General features: G+C 47.4%; 1 protein-coding gene across 2 annotated transcripts in view; it reads left to right on the top strand.

Annotated features, from left to right (window-relative positions):
* The window catches only part of LOC125447514 (ras GTPase-activating protein nGAP-like), a 98,927-nt gene that overhangs the window by 51,651 nt on the left and 29,382 nt on the right, over positions 1-17,894 (top strand). For both annotated transcript variants that reach the window (XM_048521956.2, XM_048521957.2), the window contains 2 exons: positions 13,282-13,370; positions 16,075-16,154. In XM_048521956.2, coding sequence (XP_048377913.1) covers positions 13,282-13,370; positions 16,075-16,154 — 169 coding nt within the window. The remainder of the gene's footprint in view (positions 1-13,281; positions 13,371-16,074; positions 16,155-17,894) is intronic.

The raw sequence follows: 17,894 nt of genomic DNA, 5'->3' as shown, positions 1-17,894 counted from the left end.
CTCACACACGAAAGTATGATCAGATCGGTATGACAGGTCGGCACAACATCGAGGGCCGAAGGGCCTGTACTGTGCTGTAATGTTCTATGTTCTATGTTCTATGAAAGTCCTCAATGTGAATGGGAACAGAAATTGTTGGAGGAACTCAGTGTGCCTCATATTATCTGTGGAGAGAGAAAACAGAGGCAATATTTTGAATTCAGTGACCCCTCAACCCTTTGACCTTCCAACCCTGCCTCCGAGCCCCAACATTACACTTTTATAATGCCCACCCTGGCCCTGTGGATGCCACTGTAGGGGTTACAGCCATTAGCTCCTGCTCTCCCATACTGTTCCACATACCCCCAAACGCCTCAACGTTCCACCCCCAGCCCACCACCTTCCCCCACCTCATGCCATCACCATCTTGTTCTGACCTACATAATTACCTCTGTTTGGCCGTCCTCCCACATTGACCGCCCCACCCCACCCCCAGCCAGTTTAGTGATGATTTGCCCACTGCTGCAGTCGGGAGCGATGTGAGCTCTCCCCTCAGTAGAGAGCTGATGTCTTCAGGAGACTGCTCAGAACACCATGCCACCTCACTGGAGTCAGTAGGATGGGAAGCTGCGGACGAGTGAGATGAGGCGTGCAGTTAATAAGGCCATTAAGTAATAATTTCTCCCCTGAGCCCCACCCAATTAGCAATTTGCTGCTCTCCAGTGACAATCTCACCCTGACTGCGTGAAACTTGTTTAAAAGCTGCAATGAGAGCGACATTTTGGAGAGCCTTTGCTGGAGTGATTCTGTCCCATTTCTCTCTCGACCGTAATGCATGGCCCGACAACACCTCGATTTTAACAATGTGTTCAAGCCCCTCCTTAGTCTTGCTCCCTTCTCATTTTGTAACCCTCCAGGGTCGCTCTGTTCCGCCGATTCCGACCTGCGTTTCACCCCTAATTCCCATCGCTGTGTCAATTGTGCCTGCATATTTAGCTTCCTTGACCCCCAAGCTCTGTAATTAATACCTCCAACCTCCCCCCTCCTCCACCCTCCTTTTAACATGTCCCTTCACGTCAACCCCTTCCTCCAAGTTTCCTGTCACCTGTCCTAACCTTTCCTTGAGCAATTGGTGCCAAATTTTGTTTGAAAACATTTGTGTGGAGTGCCTTTGGCAAATCTTACTACAGGTAGATAGCAATAGAAATACAAATTATTTTAAGAGTGTCACAGAGTCACTCAGCATGGAAACAGACCCTTCGGTCCAACCAGTCTACACTGACCATGTTCCCAAACTAAACCAGTCCCACCTGCCTGGTCCTGGCCCATATCCCTCCAAACCTTCCCTATTCATGAACTTATCCAAATGTCTTTTAAACATTGTAGCTGTACCCACATCCACCACTTCCTCTGGAAATTCATTCCAGACACGAACCACTCTCTGTGTAAAACAAGTTGCCCCTCATGTCCTTTTTAAACCCCTCTTCTCACACCTTAAAGAATGCCCCCTGGTTTTGAACTCGCCCACCTTAGGGAAAAGACCTTTGCTGTTCACCTTATCTGTGTCCCTCATGATGTGAAGTGCAACAATTATTCGTGGATCAATGTGATCGTAGCAACAATATTCAAGGGCTGATGTTGCAACATTGAGGGAGTGCTAGAGGGAATATTGGAGATGCTACCTTCCAAATACAATATGGGGAGACAGTGGCCTCTTGCTAGACATTAATCCAAAAACTCAGGTTCAAATCCTGCCATAGCAGATGATGGAATTTGAATTCAATTTAAAAGAAGTCTGGAATTAAGAATTTACTGATGATAATGAACCCATTGTCGATTGTCAGAAAAACCCATCTGGTTCACTAATGTCCTTCAGGGAAGGAAACTGCCATCCTTATCTAATCTGGCCTACATGTGACTCCAGACCTACACCAATGTGATTGATCTTTGAGTGCTGTGGGGGCACTTAGGGGCAGGCGATAAATGCTGGCCTAGTCAGAGAAGCGTTCATCCCGTGTGCGAATATAAAAAAAAAATCCTGTCTCCTCTCATCTGGATGCATAAATATCCCTGTGCCTGACCAATATTTTTCGCTCAGTCAACATCAGTCAGGTGAATTGTAGAAGATTAGAGTAACATCCCAGAAGCAATGATGGATCAGGAAATAGAAGGGTGGAACTGAAAGGAATTACAATACCAGTGAAATAAATGCTGAGTAAATTTTCTGAGCTGTGATGACAATCTGAGCTTATGTCCCAGGACCTTTTATACACATCTGAGAGAGCAAGGTGAGGTTTAACATTTCATCTGAAGGATGGTATCTCCAATAATTCAGCACTCCTGCAGCACTGTACATGCATGTTGCTAAGTTTGCACTGAAGACTCTGGAGTGTATTTTGAACTCAAAGCCCCATGGCTCATAGGTCAGGGTGCCACCAGTTGAGCTGTAGCATGGAATGTGTCAATGAATAGAGACAGAATACCCAGATTTAGATGAAAGTGGATTGCGTGTTTTCATTGATCATAATGGGTTCCCTCTGGGTGCTCCGGTTTCCTCCCACTGTCCAATGATGTGCAGGGTAGTTGGATTGGCCATGGGAAATTGTCCAGAGCTTTCAGGAATATGTAGGTTAGGTGGGTTATATGCTGTGAGAGCTGGTGTGGACTTGTTGGGCAGAAGGGCCTGTAGAGAGTCTAAGTCTATATAGAACATAGAACATAGAACATAGAACAATACAGCGCAGAACATCTCTGAGCATTGGCTCAGTGGTTTGCACAGCTGCCTCACAGTATCAGGGACCCGGGTTCAATTCCACCCTTGGGTGATTTTCTGTGTGGAGTTTCTCCCCCATGTCTGTGTGGGTTTCCTCCCACAGTCCAAAGATGTTCATGTTAGGGTGGATTGGTCATGCTAAATTGCACATGGTGTCTAGGGAGGTGCAGACTGGGTGGATTAGCCATGAGAAATGCAGAGTTGCAGGCATAGGGTACAGGAGTGGCTCTGGGCATGATGGTCTTTGGATGCTTGGTGTGGACCCAATTAGTTGAATGGCCTGTTTTCACACTGTAGGGATTTTGTGAGTCAGTGAATTTCACTTCTGAACTACAAAGTTGTAGATTCTGTTCCAGTGCACAACTGACCAGGTGCCACACTGTCGGAGATCCCAAATATTAAATATAGAGCCCTCTCAGCTGAACTTAAATAAAAGCTGTTATTTTTGAGATGAATGAGGGGAGTTCCAACGAGCAGCCTCACTGTAAAGGTGATCTGAGCACACTGCTCATTTTGGGGATCTTGTTGTGGCTGTCAGACTTCTCTACAGCAGTGACAGCTCTTCAAACCCACATCATTTTCTGTAACTCAGTCTGGTCAGCAACGGATTGTGAAAGACTGCAGTTCCTCCTTTCTGATCTTGCTTTGTCAGCTCCGTCTTTAATGGGTTTTTGATGTTTCCCTGTACTTGTGAAGTCCTCAAATTACTTTGGACAGAAGCCTCTTCACCGAATACTAAGACATTTCTAATAGTCAGTGAGCCCTCAGAGACATCCTAGAATCAGACCAAGTTTGATTCTGCTGATAACAACAATAAATTTAACACTTGTTTCTCTTTTTGCCAAAACCTCTTCTTGCAGAGTTTTGAGATCCCACTGGATGTCTTTGCTGCGATAGGGTTAGCTGTTGTACTGTCACTCCTGAGTAATGTGTTTCTTTCAGCTGCTGGTCTCGATGAGTGTGAGATTGGTTCTGCAGATGTGCTGTGGTATGGGTGCGCACAGCAATAGCAGATAAAGGATGAGGAGCAATGTTAGGGCATGTCTGAGAAAGAAATGTGTGAGACAGAGGAGGAGTGTACCTTTCTGAGGTTAAAGCCTTTTGCATTGGCTCATGTACCTGGAGGAAACAACACTTCTCCACTTCTGTCTTCAAAATGGGGACAGTGTTTCTACCGGAGAGCTGAGCCTTACTCATGGGGCAGTGGTAGTGTAGTGGAAATGGCGCAGGACTAGTAATCTAGGATTGCAGACTAATGGGGGTTGCGGTAACATAGGTTCAAATTCAACCACTGGCAAACGGTGAGACTTTAATTTGAATTTGATCTCAATTAAAATAAAAACTAGCTTAATGGCAACCACTATTGATTGTTGTCAATAACCCATCTGGCTGACTAACGTGGAAGGAGATTTGCCATCCTCAGCTGGTCTGACCTACACGTGACTCCAGACCCACTGCAGTGTAGTTGGCTCCTGACAGCCCTCTGCGGCAATGAGGGCAATAAGATACTGGCCCACCCACTGACATCTACATCCCATGTAAGAATGAGGAATAAAACGGGGTTTGACACCTGTATTGGCTGTTTAGTTGGAAGGGGGTGGGATTTATCAGGCTGCTTCCTAGCAAACCTAGACTATCACCACCCACTGCAAATGGGAAGCAGGGGGCATTTTCCCAAATGGCTTCAGGGATGGGAGGTTTGATAAATCCACAGGATCAGGCTGGAGAAACTGGAATTGTCCTGCTTAGGGCAAAGGCATTTGACAGAAGATTGGATGGGCACAGGAAGGGCTCAGAGGCCAGATGCTGGCAAATGGGACTAGATTAATTTAGGATATCTGGTTGGTATGGGTGAGTTGGGCTGAAGGGTCTGTTTCCGTGCTGTATGACTCAATGAGACCGAGGTGCACAAGAGTGTGTCAGGCTTAAGGAAGGTAGGAGAAGGAAGCTCTGGGGTGGGGAGGTGGGGCTGGTCTGTGTGTGCAATGTGAAGAAGTCGACTTGTTAATGTAGTGAGTAATAGTGACCCTAGGTACGAGGATGGTGGGATCCGAGGCAGTCGATGTTTACAAAAGGAAGTAAACTTGTAGGCCTCAAGCATGGGAATAGGCCAAGCTGGATTGCTCTACAGTGAGCTAGCATGGACTTGAAGGGCTATATGGCCTCCTTCTGTTGCCATAGTTATAACTTGTGTCTCTAAATGGATTGTGTACAAACTGTGGCAAATCTGCTGATAAAAGCCAATTACTGGCAAGTGGGATGAGTGGAGATAAGTTAGTGCAGGCTTAGTGGGCCAAAGGGCCTTTCCTGTGTTGTATGAGTCTATGACTACGAATGTTTCCAGGTTCTGAAGGATAGAATTGAGAATGATTTTTGCACACCGTTATAAATATTTATTTACAGAATCACACATTGCTATCATGTGCCTCCTTGCCCAACAACCTTGGTTTCTGCTTGTGTTTATTTTAGGGGCACAACAGAATCTTCCGTTGATACCCACCATCCTTTGAGAGCACAGTTGAGAAACGCTGTTACCTTTGAAGTTGTGGTTTCAAATCCGACTGTCAGATTGAGCACAGCTATCTAAACTGACATTTCATCGAAGTACTGGGGGAGTGCTGCACTGTTAGAGGTGCTGCCTTTCAGAGGGCCCTGTCTGATCGTTCAGCTGGATGTAAAGCCCAGGACACCATGTCGAGGAAGAATAGGGGAGATCCCACCCCCCCAACCCCAAATAATCACCAACGCCATCCCTCAGACAAAATCAATACGAACATAACACTAAGTCACATTGTGGGATCTTGCTGTGTGCAAATAGGTCAGCAGGTTTCCTACATTGCAGCCATGACCACTCCCTGAAAACACTTCTTTGACTTTAAAGCATTTTGTGATGCTCTGTGGTCACGAAAGGTGTGAAATAAAGGAGAACCTTTCCTTCCTTCTCGCATTCTGGCTGGAATGAGTGAGTCTCACTCTACCTAACCTCACGTACACACAGAAGCCAGTGGCAACAACAAGCCCTTACATTTACATAGATAATAAAATGTGAGGCTGGATGAACACAGCAGGCCCAGCAGCATCTCAGGAGCACAAAAGCTGACGTTTCGGGCCTAGACCCTTCATCATTACATTTACATAACAGTTCTCCCCGCCATAGAATGAAGGTGTCCACATTCCAAATTCCACTAACATCCCTGGGATCAGAGGGTCAGGAGTCCATGCATTGCCGAACGCAGGATTTAAAAGAATCCAGTAGACCTTCTAACAGATCCACTGAAGAAGCAATTGGATCTCCAGAAGGAGTTGGATTAGCGCATGGGGCTAAAGGATAGACCAGGAGGGGAGAAGCAGCAACACGCTATTGACTTGGATGATCAGCCACAATGAGAATAAATGGTGCAGTGGCATTGAAGAGCTCCTAATGTTTCTATGTTACACTCACCCAGACTGACCTCCAGGGCACAGAACATGAAAGAACAAAAGAGGAGCAGGCTTGCTCTTCCATTATAGAAATGCTCTGATTCCCATAACCTTGGAGTCTCACAATGTGCATTACGGCTGTTAAATGTAGTTGCTGATTGAAAACAAAATATGCTGGAGATCACGACAGGTCAGGCAGCAATCGTGGAGAGAGAGCAAGCTAATGTTTCAAGTCTAGATGCCTCTTCATCAGAGCTCAGAGCTGCTGATTCAATGTAAGGAAATTTGTAGTTGAGATTCTACTAATAACGGTGAGTTCAAGGAATGGACAATCTTTTCGAGGAATGTAGGTTAGGGTGTAAATACTGGTGAGATGACGGGAAGAATTTAACATCAAATAGTGACATTCGATCTTGTATATTGGGGATGTCACAATGTGGGGGGTCGTGACCCCACCTGGGGTCACAAGCTGAAATTCCAGGGTCACGAACCCTGAGGCAGCTGTGACCACGTTTGAGCTCTGATCGAGTTAGAACGATGGGGCTGTGGGTCTGAGAGGCAAGCTCTCACTTCCACCAGTCCACCCCCGTTCCCCATCACTCTCCCCAACTACTTCAACACCCAGCGTCCCCCACCGTTCCCCACCCCGGACTCACTGAGAGGACGCAGTTACTTTCAATCCTGACAATGTGGGGCCATGTTTTGAGAAGGTTGCTTCGTAGCCACCCAAGAATTGACAGAGCTCTTGGCGTAACACCTCATTAGGAGGACAGCATTGACATCAGTGTAACGCTCCCTCAGTAAAATATTGGGAATGCTGGCCTGGATAATGAACTCGACGTATGCTCAACCACATTCTGAAGGAAGAATATCCTGACTGGAGGCATCACGGGCCTGGGTACCAGTTTGGATGACTGGCAGAAGGCAGCGATAACAGGGTCTTTTTCAAGATGGCAGCCAGTGACTAGTGGAGTCTCGCAAGGGTCAGTGTTGGGACCACGACTATTCACATTACACATTAGCCATCCTGGCAGAGGAGGTGAGGGCATAGTTGCTAAGTTTGCAGAAGGCTCAAAGTCTGGTGGATGGACAGGTTGTGATGAGGAAGTGGGGAGGCTGCAGATGAACTGGGAAAGTGAGCAGATGGAATACAATGTGGGAAAGTGTGAGGGTATGCACTTTGTTGGGAAGATCAGAGGCATAGACTATTTTCTAAATGGGGAAAGGCGTCAGGAATCTGGAGCACAAAGGGATTTAGGAGTTCTAAGTTTAGGATTTTCTTAAGGTTAACATACAGGTTCAGTTGACTGTTGGAAAATACATGCAATATGAGCATTAATTTTGAGAGGGTCAGAATACATGAGCAGGGATGTACTGCTGAGGCTGCATAAGGCTCTGGTCAGACCATATTTGGACTATTGAGAGCCGTTTTGGGCCCTCTATCTAAGCAAGGATTTCTAAGGAGGATAAGAACTGTTCAGAGGTTGAAGAGCTTGTTATATCAGGAGCAGTTGGGAACTCTGTGTCTGTACTTCATAGAGTTTGGAAGGATGAGTGGGATCTGATTGAAAAGTATGGAATATTGAGAGGCCTGGATAGAGTGGATGTGGAGAAATTGTTTCCATCAACATGTGACCTAAGGACCTGGGGGCACAGCCTCAGGGTGTAGGGAGCACCCTTTAGAACTGAGATGAGGAGGAATTTCTTCAGCCAGGTGTTGGGAATATTGAGAGGCCTGGATAGAGTGGATGTGGAGAAATTGTTTCCATCAACATGTGACCTAAGGACCTGGGGGCACAGCCTCAGGGTGTAGGGAGCACCCTTTAGAACTGAGATGAGGAGGAATTTCTTCAGCCAGGTGTTGGGGATTCTGTGGAGCGCATTGTCACAGAGAGCTGTGAAGGTCAAGTCATTGAGTGCATTTTAGACAGAGACAGATAGGCCCTTGATTGGTACGGGGATCAAGGGTTATAGAGAGAAGGCAGGAGAATGGGGCGGAGAAACATATCAGCCATGATTGAAATGTGGAACAGACTCGATGGGCTGAATGGCCTAAATCTTCTCCTATATCTTACAGTGTTCTGGTCTCTAGTGTGCTGAAGGTTCTCTGACCAATCTGTCAGGTAATGGGAACGGTACAAGGACATGGAGGAGCTGCAGTTGCTGAGTGTGTGACTGTAACTGAGGCAGGTGTTTCCCTGCATTTTGAGATTGACTGGAAGTTCATTCAGTTGATCTGAGCTCTCACCATTTCCTCCCTACTTTATCTATCAGGACACGTGGTTGCCTCTTTGAGATCTTATCTGCAGGACATGACTGGCTTCGCTTCAGCGAAATTCAGCTGCAGCAGCGCCTGTTAAAAATGCTGAGCTCGTTTATTTTCTGATGGACTACTTTGCTACCTCCCTGTTTTGGAGTGTGATAGCATGCCCACCTGGCTCAGTGTCCAAAAATCTGATTATCAAACTCACCACCTAGGGTTATGTTGAGTCTCCAGCTCAGAAACAGGCCACTCAGCCCATCTAATCTAGTGTTTATGCTCCTCGTGAGCCTCCACCCACTTGAATTCATCCCACACAAAACCAACATCCCCTGTTCTATAATAATAGGCCCATGTGTTGTAGTAACAGCGTATTAAACAGCTTCTCTCTGCCCCTGAACCAAGCAATGATCTGTCCACATTGTATCACCTTGCTGTTTTCTGTTGTATAAAAGGAAGGATGTGCTGGCATTGGAGGGGATCCAGAGGAGGTTTACAAGAATGATCCCGGGACTGAAGGGCTTGTCGTAGGAGGAGAGGCTGAGGACTTTAGGTCCACACGCTATAGAGTTTAGAAGGATGGAGGGGAATTTGATTGAAACGTACAGAACATTGAGAGGCTTGGATAGAGCGGATATGGAGATGATGTTTCTGGGAGTAAGGGGAGACTGGGACCTAAGGGCACAGCCTCAGAGTGAAGGGACAGGAGAATGGAGTTGAGAAACATACCATCCATGATCGAATGTTGCAGTTGTACAGGACATCGGTGAGGCAACTTTTACAGTACTGTGTATAGTTCTAGGCACCCTGCTTTAGAAAAGATGTTATTAAATTTGGAGAGGGTTCAGTAGAGATTTACCGGAATGTTGCCGGGAATGGAGGGTTTGAGTTATAAGGAGACACTGGATGGGCTGGGACTGTATTCGCTGGAATGTGGAAGGTTGAGGGGTGCCCACATGGAGGTTTATAAAATCTTGAGGGGCATAGCTAGTATGGAGAGCAAAGGTCTTTTCATTAGGGATGGTGAGTTCAAAACTGGGGGGCATATTTTTAAGGTGAGAGGAGAAATATTCAGAAGACACCTGAGAGGCAACTTCTTCCTGCAGAGGGTGGTTCGTGTGTGTCGCATACAGCTAGAGGAATGCAGGTGCAGTTACAACATTTAAAAGTTATTTGGACAGTAATGCATACAGGAAAGCTTGAGAGGGATGTGGGCCAAATGCAGACTAGTGGGGCTAGTTTAGTTTAGGAAAGTTGGTTGGCGTGGACTGGTTGGACTGAAGGGTCTGTTTCCATACTGTACAACTGTATGATTCTATGAATGGCAGAGCAGACTGGATGGGCTGAATGGTCTAATCCTGCTTCTATGTGTTGTGGAATTCCTGATAGAGGTTTGTGAGTGATCTCCAAAAGTGTAGATCAAAATGAAGTCATTTGTGGGGACATGTTGGATTGCTCTTTCAAAGAGATGAGACAGACACAATGGGAGAACAGGAAACTGTAAATCAATGAGATGAGATAATGAGACGTTAATGTGTGCCAATAAAATGAATATAAGCCTCTCAAAGCTCACCGGTGAGAATCCTGATTGGCTGATCACCACTTTGCTGGAAAATGGGGCTGACCGCTCTTGTAGACTGGGTTGGAAGGACTGTTGTTCTGACCTTTTTATTTCTCTCCTCTCTAATTTATTCCTACAATCTGTAGTATTGGACTTTTATTTCGTTATTTTTCTATTATATTTTTCTTAGGAATTTGTAGTGAAGACTGTGTACCTGGGTACCTCGTCCCTAAGGTGGGCTGTATATGGTGACTTGTAAACTTTTCACTGTACTCATGGGGGTACATGTGACAACAACGCTAATTCATCCTGGGAGTTCCTCACTGACCATGATTCTGCCGACTCTGTCAGCACTGGCCACCTCCCACAGGGAGGGGCTAGGCACATCCCAACCCATATACTCTGTTCCCATTCTGTCAAGTGCTCGCGGCTTCAGCAGGAGGGAGACGGATCGTGAGCTGGGAGTCTCAAACAACTGTGCTTGCCCTCCACCTCGCTGTCGATTTTGAGGAATGTGCTGGATTTGTAGCTTAAATACCCGTTAACCCAAATCCCAGAAGGGGGCACAGGCTGTGGTTTGCAGGGATAAAAATATGAACAGAGCCTAGAACTGTACAGCACGTGAGCAGGGCCTTTAGCCCATCATCTTGTACCAAACATGTTTCCTAATTAAACAAATCCCTTCTGCCTGCCCTTTGTCCATATCCCTCTATGTACTTGTCTAAAAGCCCCTTGTGGCTTATCAAAAAGTAGTTACTAAATTTGAAAGCAAACCAGATGTTCTGCCTCCACATCAACTCATCCGACTGCTCCACCTCACTCCGTCTTCCATCTCCCACTCTCTACAAACTTAGACTCTTAGAGCTGTACGGCATGGAAACAGACCCTTCGGTGCAACTTGCCCATGCTGACCAGATATCCTAAATTAATCGAATCCCATTTGCCAGCATTTGGCCCTTATCCCTCTAAATCCTTCCTATTCATGTACCCATTCAGATGCCTTTTAAATGCTGTAATTGTACCAGCCTCCACCACTTCCTCTGGCAGCTCATTCCATACACGCACCACCCTCTGTGTGAAGAAGTTGCCTCATTGGTCCCTTTTAATTTTTTCCCTTCTCACCTTAAACGTATGCCCCTCTGGTTTTAGACTCCCCTGCCCTGGGGAAAAGGCCTTGCCTGTTCACCCTGTCCATGGCCCTCATGATTTTATAAACCTCTATAAGGTCACCCCTCAGCCTCTGACATTCCAGTGACAATGGCTCCAGCCTATTCAGCCTCTCCCTGTAGCTCAAACCCTCCAACCCTGGCAACATCCTTGTCAATCCTTTTTGAATCTTTTCAAGTTTCACAAAATCTTCCCTATAGCGTGGAGACCAGAAATGAATGCAATATTCCAAAAGTGGCCTGACCAATGTCCTGTACAGCTGCAACATAAACTCTAAAATCCTACTGCCCATTCCCACACTTGGGCTGTCTCTATTCCCGTATCTCCCCTCTGCTCACTGTCCAAAACATAATCTTGGTCAAACAGTTTTTGGTTTTCAGATGATCACCTCTGTTTCAAGCCCTACCGTGTCCTCATCTCTCCTTCTCTCCCAGTCCCTGTGAGCTCACATCATTTTCCAAATCCTGGTGAATCACATCGAAGGCAGTGCATTTGCCCATGCTGACCAGATATCCTAAATTAATGAGCTCCTGGTCCCTGGAATTCCCTCTTCAATCCTTGCTCGCCTCCTCTGAGATGTTTCTAGAACCTAAATAGCCAGCCATGTCTCAGCCACCGACCCAAATTGTAGTCCTGCGTCCAAATTTCATTGTAAGGTGCCTCAGGATGCCGCATTGCAGCCAAGGAGCAATGGAAATGCAAGTTGTTGTTGCAGATGGCATCCGGCGCTCATGAGCATTGCGAAACCACTTTGGCTGCGTTTTTTTACCAACCTGAGCCAGCAGCACAGTGTCAACAGGAAACACTGACCACACATCATAGCTAAATCCCTGCCCACACCTCCCTGGCTCTATGCAATACCCAGTGTGGGGTGGGGTAGTGTGGGGTGGGGTGGGGTGGGGGGTGGGGGTGGTTGCACACAGACACTGCTCGATACACATCCACGTCACATTCACCGTGACCTCGGCCACTGGGAGAGATTCCAAAGCAAACAGACAGTGTGCCGTCACTGACATTGCCTCACAGCATCTCCCAGTAAAACAGAGCCACCTTCAGTCACTCACTTAGTACACTCCGAGTCCCTACACCCCCTCCCTACCTCTGTCACCTCCTCCAGCCCCTACATCCCCTCCCTATCTCTGTAACCTCATCCAGCCCCTACACCCCCTCCCTATCTCTGTAATCCCCTCCAGCCCCTACACCCCCTCCCTATCTCTGTAATCCCCTCCAGCCCCTACACCCGCTCCCTATTTCTGTCACCTCCTCCAGTCCCTACACCCCCCCGTAACCTCATCCAGCCCCTACTCCCCCTCCCTATCTCTGTAACCCCCTCCAGCCCCTACACCCCCTCCCTATCTCTGTCACCCCCTCTAGCCCCTACACCCCCTCCCTATCTCTGTACCCTCCTCCAGCCCCTACACCCCTCCCTATCTCTGCCACCCCCTCCAGCTTGTGCATGCTCCTTATACATTGCAGGCATACTGTGTCCTCCCCCCCACCCCCCCACCTCCCCACCTCCCCACCATTCCCCGGCTTCATCCCTCTCTCTCCTCCTTCAAAACTGACCCTTGAGCCATGGGCGAGTGGGGCCCTGGAGACTGTGGAAGTGCAAGACGCAGGAGGTGCAGGAGGGTTGGTGCCTGTTTAGGCCGGAAGAGGCTGAGGAAGGATGTTACTGCAACCGAAGAACGGCGGGGAGGACAAATGCTGTGCGGATCGATGGGCACTGGGATTGTGGGTGAATGGGTGTGGGATCTATCCCTCTTCAATCTGCCTCGCCCTCTCTCCCTATTTATTCCAGAGCCCTCACCCCATCCCCCTCTCTGATGAAGGGTCCAGGCCTGAAACGTCAGCTTTTGTGCTCCCGAGACGCTGCTGGGCCTGCTGTGTTCACCCAGCTCCACACTTTGTTATCTCGGGCAGATTGTCCCTGCTGTTTGGGTATTTGGAGGGGTTCTGCGCCGCAGGGAGCGCTGATCAAAGTTATTGCCGAAGGTATGGGCATGAGATCGGTATGACAGGTCGGCACAACATCGAGGGCCGAAGGGCCTGTACTGTGCTGTAATGTTCTGTGTAATCACAAGTGGATTCCTCTTGACTCAGGTCTTTCTCTCCCCTCAGAGTCTGTACCTGGCAAAAAGACCCCAGCTTCTGTGAGAAAACTGGATCGTGGTGGAGGCCCTGGTGAGGGCCCAGTGAACAATGTGAAGGTAAATCCCACCATTGTTTCTAGCTATTCCGCACTGAGTGCCATCGCCAGTGGACACATTGCTTACTTCGTATTTGTTTTGGGTTGATTTTTGTCACTCGTGCTGGCTGCTATTGGGCACGGAAACCCCAGAAAGCCCAAACCAGCTCGTTTGTGCTCGCCCCAATCCTCTGCCCCGTCTCCTGCAAATTTTCCCCCTTTCATGTGTTTGTCCAACTCCCTTCGGACAATTACAGTTCCCCTCCTCCCCCCTCAGGCAGTGTGTTCCCGATCCCAACAATCCCCTGAAAATAGAGATTCTGTTGGCCATCTCTCCTCCTGTTCTGTTGCCAGTGAACCGCTGAATCCTCCAGTCATGAGCTCCCCCAAACAGTTTCTCTTGACTCGCTCGAACGAAAGCCCTTGCTAATTTTGACCAAACCCTTTTTAAATTTCCTCCTAACCTCCCCAGTTCTCAGGAGAACACCCTCAGCTTCTCCATTCTGCCTGCCTAAACTGAAGCTCCTCATCTCGGATGTGGCATTTTATAAAGAATGTGTCAAGAGTTTCTCAAACGTAGACCGAAGCCGCTATCTCCTCAACACAAGCTCAGCCTTAACTGATTTTTTTCTAGTGTAAGAGGTGCTTTCACAGGATGTGGGTGTCACTGGCAAAGGCTGGAGTTAGTTACCCCTTCCTCGACAAGGAGGCAGTGAGTTGCCCTCTGAGCCGCTACCCTCCTTGGGTATATGTACGCTCACAAAGTGCTGCTGTGGAGCAGGTTCCATGGTTCTGACCCAGCGGCACTGAAGGAAAGGCAAGATATTCCCAAATCTGCATGGTGCGTGGCTTGGAGGGGAGCTTACAGAGTGTGGTGTATCTGCTGCTGTTTTCCTTTTGGTGGTAGGTTATGGGTTTGGAAGGTACTGGACCCACATTCCATATCCCTGCGATGACATAACTCCAATTAACATGCCTTGGGGAAATGATCTCATCTCTATACACATACGTATGCACACACACACACACACGCGCACGCACACACACGCGCACACACAGACATGCGCACATGTATACACACACACACACTTGCACACAAGCACACTCACATGCACATGCAAACACGTATGTGCGCACACACACACGTGCAAACATACACATGCACACAAACACATGTGCGCACATGCTTGTACACATGCACATGTCAACGTGCACACACACACATATATACACATGCACACACACATGGGCACACACACATGCAAACACATACATATGGACACACACACTCATACGCGCACACACACACATGCACACACACACATGTACTTGAGATCTCTTATCAGGAATACTCAAATCATCACCCTGATATTCTCACTGCTGTTCAAAGTCATTATTGCAAGACAGTACAGATTTTTGTGGGCTGCAAAGTTGTTTTTTAAGTTAAGCTGCACTGCTTCCTGTACAGGAACCCGCTTCCTCTTTCGTTGTCGATTAATCGATTTCAGTGGAAAATACATAATCTGACTTCAACCCTCAATAACCGAGAACAGACACCTAAGAACGCAAAGGGGGACCCTTAAACCTAACACCAGCCCAATATGACCACCTCATTATTTGCCAGCTGCTCCGAATAAACCCAGGTGTGTGCCAATATGCCACAACAACTTTAGCTAGTAGCCCCAGAGGTCCTAGGGCCTGCTCTTTCATCAGAGAGAGAGAGAGAGAGAGGGAGAGAGATGACTGGTGGTGGTTTAACCTGAGGGTCATCACGTCTCAGGAGAGGGGAAGGGTTGTTGAAGGAGAGTCCTTCTTGGGTAACGTCAGCTGGTGATAGGAATTGAACCTACACTGTTGGCATCACTCTGCATCACAAACCAGCTATTCAAGCTGACTGACCACCCCCCCCCTCCCAAAAATAGGACACATTTAAAAAGCTAATCAATGCAGAACCGAAAATTCCAGTGATCAACCCGGAGCTTCACCAATATCAGAAGAAGTCGTAATCTTCTCCTGAGGCAAAACTAGAGGGCACATGTTTAAGGTTAGAGGGGAAAGGTTTAAAAGGGACCTAAGGGGCAATTTTTTCACACAGAGTGTGGTGTGTGTGGAATGAGCTGCCGGAGGAAGTGGTGGAGGCTGGTACAATTACAACATTTAAAAGGCATCTGGATGGGTACATGGATAGGAAAGGTTTAGAGGGATATGGGCCAAATGCTGGCAGATGAGATCATATTTATGTAGGGTATCTGGTTGGTGTGGATGAGCTGAGCTGAAGGATCTGTTTCTGTGCTGGACATCTCTGTGCCTGTATGAGCAGCTATTCAGCCAGGGACACTATCACTGTCTCCCTACAGCATCCTTACAAACATCAACATGTTCCGGGCAGCCCCCACAGAAAAATTCTCACACTCCCCAGGCCCCAGAAAATATTACCTGGCACTTTCCCACTTGCTCTCTCACTCCTTTTCTTTTCTCCCTTTTTCTTTCTCCTCTTTCACCCCACTTTCTTCCCCTTTCTCCTTCTCTCTCTCCTTCTTTCTATTTTCCAATCTTGTCACCAAATGGTTCCAGGTCTGAAGGTCTCTGCGCTCTCAGTAGGCAGTGCCTTACCCCCGATTCTGTTCATTACCACAGTGTGGAAGACTGAAGGCTCTCTGTTCCTCTTAGAGCGATGTGTGGTCGGTCCAGCCTCATGGAATTAACGCTGTTCACTCCTGCTCTAGAGCCTGATCATCCGAAGATGGAAGAGGAAAAACCAAAATCACCTAGAAACACCACAGTCTCCAAACGACAAAAGCTGCAGGTAGGGTGAAGGGTCTTAGACCTTATCTCTACTTAATATCATCAAGAGACACTCCGAACTCAGGTACAGGGGGGCCCGGAGACGGACATGTTTCCCTTTTAATCATAGAAACCTGTTTATTTCAGTCCAATTTCTGGACTACACTTTGTAGTCCAATAAATGTGACATCCTTAAACTTCCTCTGAACGAAACTTCCAGCTCTATGTAACAGGTAGAACACAACTCCTAGGCATTGGGCGTTAAACCCTTCTACATTGTTCTGTAGCACCACATTTATTGTTCTCATGAGATCATTAGGAGTCGGAGCCGGGGGAGGCCATTCGGCCCCTCCACCCTGCTTTGCCACTGGATAAAGTGATGGCTGATCAGAATGGGGTCTTGACTCCACATTCCTCTCGGCACCCCGCCCACCCCACCGTAAGCGTTGACTCTCTGGTCAATCAGAAGTCTGTCTAACCTAGCATTGGATATATTTGATGACACGCACTGTGGGAGGAAACTGCACCATCAGCCCCTGATGGAAGAAATTCCTCCTTAGATCCCGCCTTCATTGGGGAGACCTATGGAATTGTGAACAGTAGTCCCCATGTGCTAGAATCGCCCACGTGGTGGAGAATGTACTCACTTCAGTAACGGACACAGCTTTAAACAATTAGGGCTCATTTGTTGGCTTCACTACCCTGGCCAGGAGCCCTATCTGCAGGCCAGAGGCAATGAATACTCGGCTGCTTGACCAAGCAGTGCTTCAGGCAAGGCCTGGGTACCATGGCTGTGTTTGTTGATATAGTTTATGGGCAGAGCCCTCTGCATAACTGACCTGCATTTTGCAGCCAGTTTAATGGAACAAAAACAGAAGTTTGCTGGAGAAGCTCAGCAGGTCTGGCAGCACCTGTGAAGGCAAAAACAGAGTTAGCGTTTCGGGTCCGGTGACCCTTTAAGGCCAGCTTGCCTTTGTAAATCCCGCAGCAAACTGCGAGGTACCTGCTGAGATGTCTGACAGTTTGCACCACTCAACCGCAGCCTTGTGAAAATGGCAGCTCCCTCTGGATCTCTCCAGGGGTTTAGTGGAATTGCTATGTGTGAGCATTAATTACGCACCAAACTCATGACAGAAGTAAAGGTGTGGGACTAAATAACCTAAGTACCTTTTGAATGATAGTTACATTTCTGCGACTTCTCCCACCCAGAAAGGGAACATTTAAATCATGGAACCTGACTCCTGCAGGTGGTAAATTGTTGAAGATTTTAAAAATATTTTCTTACTTTTGTTTCTGTCTCTGTTTTCTCTCTCACCCTTAATCCACTTTTTCTTGCCCCCTTCTGCACCTAATTCGATTGTAATTCCTTTTACTTTTCCTCTGTGCTAATATCTGGTTGACCACATTGCTAAATTTTGTTAACATTAAGGTTAAATTTGAGAAAAACAGGTAGTGGATATTAACGATCCTTTAGCACATATAAACAGACCCTAGGGCATGGGTTAAGAGCTGGGAAATTGAACAAGCCAATAAACTTGGGTCTGAGGAAGCATCACCGGCCCACGAAACGTTAACTCCGATTTCTCTTCACAGATGCTGCCACAGACCTGCTGAGCTTCTCCCGCAGCTTTGTTTTTGTTGTAGTTGATGTCAATAAACTTGCTTCACAAAGTTGCCTGCCTTTCTTTCTGCCTCGGTAGCTGGCCCAGATTCTCGGACCATCGTGTTTCTTTATTGATGCCTGATTTATGTGGAAGAGAAA

This window comes from Stegostoma tigrinum, chromosome 35 (assembly GCF_030684315.1).
Source record: "Stegostoma tigrinum isolate sSteTig4 chromosome 35, sSteTig4.hap1, whole genome shotgun sequence".
NCBI classification, from domain to species: domain Eukaryota; kingdom Metazoa; phylum Chordata; class Chondrichthyes; order Orectolobiformes; family Stegostomatidae; genus Stegostoma; species Stegostoma tigrinum.
Note: the sequence above shows the minus strand (reverse complement) of the source record. Positions and strands in the feature narration are given on the sequence as shown.